Source organism: Otolemur garnettii, unplaced genomic scaffold, assembly GCF_000181295.1.
Source record: "Otolemur garnettii isolate 467f Iridium unplaced genomic scaffold, OtoGar3 scaffold00108, whole genome shotgun sequence".
NCBI lineage: Eukaryota > Metazoa > Chordata > Mammalia > Primates > Galagidae > Otolemur > Otolemur garnettii.
In genome coordinates this window covers 2785357-2796352 of record NW_003852503.1, presented here as the reverse complement: position 1 = coordinate 2796352, position 10996 = coordinate 2785357, and the positions used below count along the sequence as shown (strand labels likewise).

Genomic DNA, 10996 nt, shown 5'->3' with positions numbered 1-10996 from the left:
TGTTTGGCGGGTCCGGGCTGGGGATTCGAACCCGCCACCTTAGGTGTATGTGGCTGGCGCCTTAGCCGCTTGAGCCACAGGCGCCGAGCCTCATTTTAATTTTCTAAAGGAGGGCTGTGCAGTGACATCTCTTTGTCTCATGACAGGTGCGAGGTGTGGTGTCAGCCACTGTGGAGAAGCTGGGAGTGATCCTAGGCCGCAGGTGACTGTGGTCTACATGACCTGAGCCCCCACCGCCCCCAGTGGTCCCCTCCCAGCCCACCCTCATACCCACATCCTCTTGTTTCCTACTCCTACCCAGGTCTGTCGGTGGGAATGTGGCCATGGCTACTCTGCTGAGAAGCTGGGCAGGCTAATTTCCTGGCCCTGCCTGCCCTTGGCTCCTAATGGTAGATCCCTCCCCTTTTAAGGCTGCCTCATCTCTCGGGCAGCCAACTCCATTCTGAGGCTCTTTGTGGCATCGTACTGAGGAGCCTTCCCTGATGATGCCCCAGTGAAGTGCTCTGCGTTTACATTTCTGTTTGGTGACTAGACAGTGGCCTCCTAGAGCCATCCAGACCTTGGATCCTCAGCAACATCAGAATGAACACCACCAGCTTGTCCCAAACTTGTGAATCCTACACATCAATGGAAGGACTGGTCACAGTGAGACTCCTGAACTCCACCCAAATACGATGAATCAGCTCTCCAGGAGAAAGACCTGGTATCTGTTCTATTCACAAGTATCCTAGATGGTTCTTCCTACGGTAAGTTCCAAAATTACACCAATTTAACACCTTGAGGGGTTGGACAAGTCGTAGGCTCAGAATTACAATCTGTGGGCTCAGACTGCCCTGAGCTTCTGTGCTTCTCTGCCAGGTCCCTGTGCAGACAGAACCTTCATGGAAACTGAGGCCCAGGTCCCAACAACAGGCTACTAATAGAACTAAGTCTCAGAGCCCAGTTCTTCCAGGCCCCAGCTCAGGGATCCTCCTCCTCAGCATGGTCTCTTAGGGGCCTCAGTATGGAGCCAGCAGCATGTGAGATAAGGCCACTCAGAAAAGGAAGAAATCTACTGTCAAGACCCTGGGGCAGACAGGGCCACTCACGAGCAGCCATGACCATGTCCCCACTGATGGATATGGCTAGGAATAGGAAGTGAGAGGATGTGAGGATGAGGGTGGGCTGGGAGGGGACAGTGGGGGAAGCTTGGGCTCTCAGGTCTTCTGGACCACTCTCACCCACCACTTGGGCTCGCTCCTAGCTCCTCCACAGTGGCCAGCTCCATGCCTCACACCTCTCAGAAGAGAAGGTGGTAATCTCTGTGTGCCTACTCTGTCCTCTTTTCGCCAAGGTCCCTAAGCATTGTGTCACTGTCAGTGGTGTGTCTGCTTCCAAGACAGTGGCAGTGGCAGAGTCCTGTGCAATTGGCAGGTGGGCTGGGGGCTCCTGCAGGTGCAGCTGGGGAGGAGGACAGCATGGAAGGGACACGATTACTGCATTCCAGGGTATTCTTTTGCACATGGATATCATTATTGCTTTGTAGAGTTATACTTTCAATGCGTAATCATAAATAAAAGAATTTATGATTTATTTATTTGTTGAGACAGAGTCTCACTGTGTCTCCCTCAGTAGAATGCGGTGACATCATAGCTTGCAACAACCTCAAACTCTTGGGCTTAGGTGATTCTCTTGCCTCAGCCTCCCAACCAGCTGGGACCACAGGCACCCACCACAACACCCAGCTATTTTTTTTTGTTGCAGTTGTCATTGTTGTTTAGCTGGCTGGGGCTGGGTTTGAACCCACCAGCCTTGGTGCATGTGGCTGGCACCATAACCACTGTGCTATTGGTGCCAAGCCATAAATAAAAGCATTTGAAACATTTATATAGATACGGAATTACTACTACTCATGGTAAAACATGCATCCTTATTTTTCCCTTAAAAATTTGAGCAAAAAAGTACACATTGCACATGGCAAAATACAGTAATGCTTTCTAGAAGTCTGGTCTCCTTTTATAGTACTCATCGTCTGTGGATCTTCAAGATTTTTTTTTAAGAAATAGGCAGAAAAGTAGGCAGTCGAGTGACCCATCTCTAAGGAGCGACTGGGTTTCCAGTCAGACTCTTCATACTGTCTCTCAGCTTTCCATTAAGGCTCAAAAACTTGAGACCCACTTCACTTTTGGAAATTTAAAATTCTTCTATTTATTTGGATTCTAAAGATTTAGGATCCAGAGAGGGAAAAGCAAATATCCTTATAACATTATTCCCGTTTCATGGGTGGGAAGTGACAAAGTACTTTTCCCAAGAAGATTGTTCCAGCACCAAGAATAAAATCTAGGTCTCTAGACCCAAGGTTGGGAGAAAAAATGAGGTAATACGTATGAACAGCCTCCATGTCATTCAGAGAGTGGGTTTGTGTTAATCCCCGGTATCATTAATAATAATCATACCCTGCGCACCTTGGTTTCCCCCGTTATTAACTAATGACAGTGCAGTGAGGAAGATCTTCAGCATGATACGATTACACCGACTCGCATATTTGCAAAACAGGTAAGAGTTTCAGAAGTGCTGAGTGTGCAGAATTAATACAAATAAAATCATACAGAAACCTATTTAGAGGCATATTTGGGGGTCCAAGGTGCAGCCGTGGTATCGGGATTCCTGCTGAGATTAAAACAAAAATGAGCAGAGAGCACTCTGGGGGAGAAGTCGAAGAATATTTTAAAGGTGGAAACTGCTGCCTCGGAGATTTTCAATCGGGTGTATTTGACACTTCTCAAGGAGTTTCTCCATGTTACCAAGAGCAATGACATAAATACCACAGAGGATTGTGTCAACGGGTGGCAGGTTTGCCCTCCGGGGTCTGATGCTTTGCCCTTTATGAACGTGGCCTGCCGGCTCCATTCCAGGCCAGCACAGAGAAGACCAATGATAGTCTGCAACCAGTCTGCCCTGCAAAATCTGGACGAGTTAAGTAAAATTTCTTGACATCCTTAAGCCTTTAAAGACCCGCTGTGCTGTTATGGGACTGCCTACCTCAATTCTGGACCGTTCTGTGTCTGGGTGCAAGGGTCTTTTGCTTCTGCGTGGTACTGAACATGCCCCAGATGAGCACATGTATTGATTGTGAATCTACTGATGCTTAATACTGTGCCTGCCACATAATAGGTGCTTTATAAGTGATTGTTTATTCTGCGCTTGTCTGGGAATTTAATATAATCTAGGGTGGTATTGTTAAGGAGCACAGAGCAGTCAGCAGACTGAACACAGACAAGCCACCTTTAATTGAGGATTTTCCTTTCCTGTCATGAGCTTACTTACCTGAAATTCACATCTTATACTTCATGAAAAAGTGAGAGATGGAAGGAGGGAAAGTACTTTGAAAATAAAACAAAAATACGGCGAGTGTTGAGATTCTGTTTAAAATGTCAGCAGGGCTTTGCCTGCTGCCAGTAAACACTTAGGGGGTCTTCCTGCCAATGTCTTTTTTAAAACAAAGTAATGAAAGAGCAGAGTAGGGGAGGAAATAATTGATGAGTAGTATCCTTACCCCAACTAATCTAGATATACATGTATATCAGTGAGCCCTGCTAACTTGCTTTCCACAGCGTGGTGAGAACTAATTGAAGTATTAGGAAAACAGATTTGTTCAGAAAATTCATGGACAACTGGTAAAGTGTCTGAAGACTGAGAGTCGGAATGGAGATGAGGGAAGAATCTCACATATTATTTCTCTTCTGTTGAAAAGAGAGATTAACCAATGCACAAGGTGAATGTGTCTACCCTGATAAGAAAGGGGACAGGGAGGGGATGCAGGAGAATTCTTAGCAGATCTGTTCTATCTTCTTTAACTACCTTGGGTGATCTCAGCCTCTCCTTCCTCAGCTATGTGCTGCACTTGGCTGTGATCTACAGCCCCCTGCAATCTCAGCCCATTATATAATGACTGGCACAACGTAAACTCTCAGTAAACGTTGACTATGAAGCGAGTTAAGTGAACTTGAGGATAAAATTTAAGAGCTACAAGATAAAGCACAAGTGTAACCATATTCAAAACAAACAAGGGAAAGTGAGAGTTCAGTTGGATCCAGATTCTGCGTGGGGTCTTCAGGGATAGGAAGGGGGCAAAGAAGAAAGTCCTGCTGGCTGAGTTATGTGCACAGAGTTGGAATCTGGCCCTGGGGAAAACCAAAGGCTGACATATTCTTGTCTGATCTGCTTACTTGAACTTTAGTTTCTATTTCTGGTTACAATGACCCAGTAGATGGAATATAGAACTGAACATTAAGAGACATGGGTTCTCCACTCAGCTTTGTCATAGTGACCTTGGACAAGGCATTTCACCCCTTGGATCCTTAGCCCGACCAACTATAAAATGAGACGATCCGATTAGATGAGCTCTCAAGTTCTCCCCAGGAAAATTCTAGAAGTTCTTTTGTCTAGATTTCATTTTCCTGTAAGAACATTTCTTAACAGTTATGATGTGGATGGAATTTGGATTTAGAAAATAAATAGAGCACCTTAGTTCATGTTAAAAGCAATTTAAGATTTGAATATATGACACAAGAGAAACAGCACGATGGAATTAATCATAGCAGATTGGGTCATGAGAAGGAAATTCCCATTTAGCTAGTTACACATCTCCTGATGGTTGAGTGGAACAAAGACATTTTGATGATATTCTTGAGCAATAAGAAAACATATCTTGGGGAAAAGAATTATTCATCTCATTTCATAGAAGAGAAAAATGAAGTCCAGAAAGGATAGATAATGAACTCAGGGTCCAATGAAGATGATACACAGGATCCTGACTCCCTCCCAAATTGTCTGAATTTGTCAAAGATTATACTTCCGATGAACATGGGGCCGCAGCCCACTCAAACTTGGTAGTCCCCTGGGCAATTGCACTGTTGTTATCCCTGTTGAAATTAGTCCGTCAAAGAATGTCTATAACTTTTACCATTAGAGAAAGTTATTCCTGGAAAACCTACAGGGCCCCCTTAGAAGATTTCCTATGGTCAAAGACACTTCCACAGGCTTGGAGTCAAGAACTCTGGTTCCATTCTACTATCTGTCACTTTTAGGCATTTGCATGTCAATTTCTTTCTTTAAGAGTCAAGAAACTTTTTTGTTTTTTTGAGACAGAGTCTCACTGTGTTGCCTTTGGTGGAGTGCCATGGTTTCACAGCAACTTCAAACTCATGGGCAATTCTTTTACCTCAGCCTTCTGAGTAGGTGGGACAACAACGCTGGGCTATTTTTAGAGATGAGGTCTTGCTCTGGCTCAGGCTGGTCTCGAACCCATGAGCTCAGGCAATCTACCCGCCCTGGCCTCCCAAGTGCTAGGATTATAGGTGTGAGCCACTGCCCCCAGCAAGAGTTAAGAAACTTTTAAGAAAAATTTAAAATGTAAAATGATCCTTGATCAGTATGTATGAACTATTATTAGAAGTTTTTTGCCTAATATTACTAATTGTCTGAAGAAATTGTTCTTATCTGCTTTAAACTTGTGTGTATACATGTACACACATTTGTATGTGGAATACATTTAATATAACAAAATTATATATAATAATTGTTTTTACACGCATACACAGTGTTCTTATAAAATTTTATATCTATATGTATATGTATATATGTGCGTGTATATGTATATGTGCATAATGTGCACACTTACATACGTGTATATGTGCAAATGACGGGTACGTATGTATTTATGTTTCTTCTAGTCTAACTGGGAAATTGGTTTCAAAATCAACTGTTCTCTCTCCAGACCTGTCATATAGCCAAGCAAGCCATTCTCGATTCACACAGTTTCCCTCCTGGGAAAAGTCACAGAATAACATTATTGATTCTCCTTAACCCTTCTCAACATTTCTCTACTGAAATGTTATCTTAACTCTTAAATGTAAAAGCAAAAGGAAATGAAAATAAGAATGAAGGTCTTTGCTTCTTTAGGAGCCATGTTGATTACATTTTTGCTATTTTCTAAACATACTTCTGTGATGCACAGGGTACCCGTGTGGAATATCTGCCTAGTCAAAACAGAGAGGATGACGTGCTTTCCAGGGTTTTCAGGTAACAGATATTTTTAGATTGAAACCTACACTTTCACATAGTGCTGGACTCAGTGAAACATAAACCCATGTTCATTCTCTGACGAATTAGTCAGCCATCTTTGAAAACTGCCAAGACTTTTTGGCAATTTTTCTTTAGGGCACGTTTGATTCTCATCAGGTGGTGCTACCCCAAAAGATCCTAGGCATGATTAGTTGTTTGGTTGGTGTTATTGTTATTGTTTTAACATGCAGAAACGTCTTTACTTATAAAAGATTCGGGATCACGGATGCAATTTCTGAGTTTCTCTGATGCAATCTGAGAAAGGCAGAAAGGACAGTCTCCAGCCAGCCTCTTACTACCTCCAGTTCATTGGAGCTCGCTGGGGAAGAATAACTCAGAGCCTCACTCTTGCTGCCTCCCCCAACCCCTCAGCTTCTGAGCTGCCTTGTGGGATCATTTCTGACTCTGGGCAAGGATGAGTCAGGGTAATAGCAAAAAGCAGAGAAGGGACACTGGAGTGGCTTAAACTCAAAGCTCTAAAACCTCTTGCATTTCTTCCTTCTTTTCCCTACAGATTTAGTTCTACTGATGCTAATAATTGAGTTCATAAAAGACCAGTGGAACTGGTAGAATTTCTATTTCCCTCAGTTCTTGCTTTTGTTTTTTTCTTAAGCATCCATAGGTATTTTGCTTTGTAAAAGGAAAGAAAGGATTGACTTATTTGCAACAAAATCTGATTCTTTACTTTAAGCAAATAAAGATGACAGTAGACTAAATGGATTGTGTTACTTAAAACTAATAGCTTCTGCGAACCACCACTCAGAAACAAGCTTTAAAGAAATACAGAAAGGAAATGAAAACTTCGTGGCTGAACAAGACTATTATGATGCCAAATGCAAGAGTGTACAACTTAGTGATTGTTAACAAGACGACAAATACCTACTTCCAGTATACAAAGGAAAGACAATCAGAACTGCAAAGAACAGTGCCCTGCTACACTGCCTGAGGTTGAATCAGAGAGCTTTTTCCTTTGTTTCGTGAATTTGCAAGCTTGGTTTTAATTAAATGACATTTTATTTTTAAGTAGGCAGTTTATCTTTTTTAATTTTATTGTTTCTCTGTACAGTTCCAACCAAATTTGGGAGAGTTACGGGTAAAATGGGTAGAAAAGTATGCTAAAAATTGGGTCATCTCCTGGAAATCAAGTTCCCTTCTGTGCCATGCAACAAGAATAATGGGGGAAATCTGCCCTAATATCTTGCTGTATCTGTCCCAACTCACTCTTTTCAGGCCCTCAGCAGGGGAATTGCATAACAATGCAATTTGTATCCTGCTTAAATAGGAAGGTCTCTAGAGCACATTTCCAGGAACAGCCCTCTTCAGAGCAGAGGAGCCAGACTGCACCTTATAAGAGGAAGCATTGTTTCCTTAGGCAATATACATGTTCTTTGTTGGAACCCAAAAGACTGCTCTAGTTGTAGGCATCCTTTTGCCTCTGGATAAACGGAACTGCCAGAGGCTCATCTTATCCAAGCAGTGTAGATCATACATCCTAGCTTCTAGGATCTAAAAGAAAGGTGTGCTATGTCCTGGCCCTCTATGGCACCCAGCTGGAACAACTTCGCCGCAATTGGAAGCTACCATGTAAGAAAGTCCAGAATTTAACATTCATCCATTCACTCAGCAAGTTTTTATAAGGCAGCTGTCATACAGACTGTGCTTTGCCTAAGCAGGCCCTTTAGTGGAAACAAGGAAGTGGTAATATTCTGCCCTTTATTTCTTCCCACCTCCTTCTATTCCTGGAAATTTCCTTTATTTCAAGTGGCTACTCAGAAACTCTTTAACTGAAAACATCCTCTGAGGGGTCAGGTATTTATTTCATCCTCTGCTCTCTTATCTCCATACAGAATAACATCTTCTGTCTTACACAAGTTAGCCCACAGACCTCGCTAAAGAAAACCAATATGCAACATACACAAATGTAAGATGAGCTGTCAGATCCTTCTCCTTCACACAAGCCATAGACATCACTTGTGTTATCATGGACTTGGCCACTTTGATTTACCCTAATACTTTCTGGGTGGGAACTCAGGAGCCAGTGATGCCCCCAGTTAACCACAACCATAATGGCCGCATCTGATACCATCAAAAGAACAGAACATCAAGGTTGTAGAAAAAAGGCTCCTGCAGGACAGTGAGAAGACAACAGGGAATTACGCAGCCTACTTTGAGAACAGAGTCTCTTTGGGGTCTTCATTGTTCCTTCTGTATATTTCATGCTAGAGGCGGAACAAGTATCCAGGGAACACTTTCAGCATTTCTGAACTGCAGAGGGACCTGTACCACTCAATAAGAGGAACCACAGAATGTTCTATTCCCGCAAAGTGTGAAGGTAACTCAGGAAGATCCATCAAGTGTCTTACTGAAAACCAAATGGACAACCAAGAATGTGGATGATGGAATTACTTACTATAGATCTGAAACCCAGATCTGTTACTAATAACTCTGTGAACTTGAACTTGAACTTGTATAACCTTACTGAACTTCAGATTCTTGATCCGTAAAATGGTGATAATAATGAAAGGTTCTGGACTCAAGGATGAAAGATTGTTCCAAGGCACATAATGAAAGGAAAATGGAATCCCCATTCTGTAGGAGTAATGTGGTCTTTATTTCCACCTGGATGCAGGTGGGGTGAAATCAGGAAAGGAATTCCACAGGTGGGTTATGGCCGATGGGGATGTAAAGGGTCGGAGAAGGTAGCAATTGGTGGCATTCCTACTACCTGGAAGAGACATGAGTCTGACCTTTCCTGGATGGGTCATGAACCTGAATCTGTCTGGGCGGGGCAGGTCTATGTGGGAGGGGAAAACCTGATTCTATCAAACATCTATTCTATGTTTTATGCTTAATTATCTGAGGGGATAAATGAGAAAAGAAATATAAATTATCCATCCCAGGTCTGGCATACAGTCAGCATTCACCGGTGTTACTCCCTCATTTCCCTGCCTTTATTGATACATGCTTTCTAGATTTCCACTGAACCTCTCTTCCCTGAGTTCACAGAAAAGTGATTTTCTGTACTGTCTGGAAAATACACTCAATTTCACAGTTTAAAAAGTTTATTCTACATATGAGAAATATGAGGAATATAAACATTAATTAATACACATCATTTTCCAGAAAATGCCTGCCACCTATTGAGAAAGTTAGAAACATACCTGTGTGACTATATTAAGTAGAATAATTTAGTTATTTAAACATGTAGGAGAAGGGTTAGTCTACATGTGCTGGCACCATATAAGATGGCAAAGACTCAAAGATTATATAGGATGCAAATACCAAACTTGGGGGCCCTTAATTTAGAATAGGAAGAGATACATGAACAAACGTCAATAGAAGGTGGGCAGTACAGATGGTATCGGGTAAAAGAATGGTACAAAGGATGAGAAATCACTTCTGTGGGAAGTGTCAGGTAAGATTTCAAAGAGGAGATAATTTCTAGGCTAGGTGTATTTTTATAAGCTAGGTATATATAAACAAGGTTAGTGACTTAGCTAAAATGGGAAAATTTCTTGAAAAATACAACTTGCTAAAACTGACACAGATAAAACAGAAAACCTAAGTAGCACTATATTTACAATTCATTACCTAAATCTTCCTACAGAGAAAATTTTAGATTTACATTTAAATTTCTATTTACAGTGTAAAATGGAAATTTACACTGGCGATTTCTATCAAATACTCAAGTAAAAAATAATACTGGCTCGGCGCCTGTGGCTCAGGCAGCTAGGGCGCCAGCCATATACACCTAAGGTGGCAGGTTCAAATCCAGCCCGGACCCGCCAAACAACAATGACGGCTGCAACCAAAAAAAAAAAAAAAATGGCCGGGCGTTGTGGCAGGCACCTGTGGTCCCAGCTACTTGGGAGGCTGAGGCAGGAGACTCACTTGAGCCCAGGAGTTGGAGGTTGCTGTGAGCAGTGAAGCCATGGCACTCTACCCAGGGGGACAGCTTGAGGCTCTGTCTCAAAAAAAAAAAAATAATAATACTAATCTAATAGAATTGTTTCAGAAAATAGAGTAAGAAGAACTATTTCACTATTTCACCTTTTTTTTAAAAACCAAATCAGGCAAATAAACTAATAGCAATTATAAATCAATATATTGCATGAGCATAGATGCAAAAATCTTCACCCAAATTTTAATCAAGTCTAACAACATTAAAGAAAATCATGATCCACTTATTCCAGAAATATAAGATTGATTTTACATCTTAAAACCAAATGATGAAACTTACTATGTTAATCAAATAAATGAGATATACACAGAAAAAATATTGTATAAAATTCAACATTCGTTTTTAAAAGTCACTGCTCAGGACATAGAAATAGAAGCAAATTTTCTCAATCTGATAAAGAGAATTCTCCAAAAAAATCTGTTAACATCATATTTCATGGTGAACTATAAAGTAGCTTTCCCCTAAAGATTTCAAATAGGGAAAGATGATGGCTCTTACCATTTCTATTCATGGTTGCACTGAACGCCTTGGTCATTATAATAAAGCAAGAAAGTGAAAAGGCATAAATAGAGAAAGAAGTGAAACTGCTCTATTTGTAAGCAGCCTGATTGTTTATGCGTGCATTAAATCTCAGAAAAATCTACATAACAAGGACCAGAACTAATAACTTCATTTAGTAAGATACAAGATATAAGATTAGCATACATGAGTCACTTATATTTTTATATACTAGCAACAAGTGATAGGAAATAAATTTAAAAAATCTACTTGTAACAGCATCATAACACATAAGACACTTAGAAATAAATTTTCAAAAATATGAACGTGAATTGAATTGTGGCTCCCAAAAGATAGGACTACCTGGAACCTCAGAATATGGAATCTTTTTTGGAATCTGAAGGTTTTTACAGGTGTAATTTAGGTAAGGAT

At 41.3% G+C, this 10996-nt stretch overlaps 1 protein-coding gene across 1 annotated transcript; it reads right to left on the bottom strand.

The window, feature by feature from the left end:
• Positions 1-7134: 7134 nt before the first annotated feature.
• On the bottom strand, positions 7135-8703 carry BLID (BH3-like motif containing, cell death inducer). Its single transcript, XM_023517332.1, is given in 2 exon segments — positions 7135-7442; positions 7445-8703. Coding segments are annotated over 2 exon segments (438 nt in total). The 5' UTR covers positions 7593-8703; the 3' UTR covers positions 7135-7152.
• Between the last annotated feature and the right edge of the window lie 2293 nt (positions 8704-10996).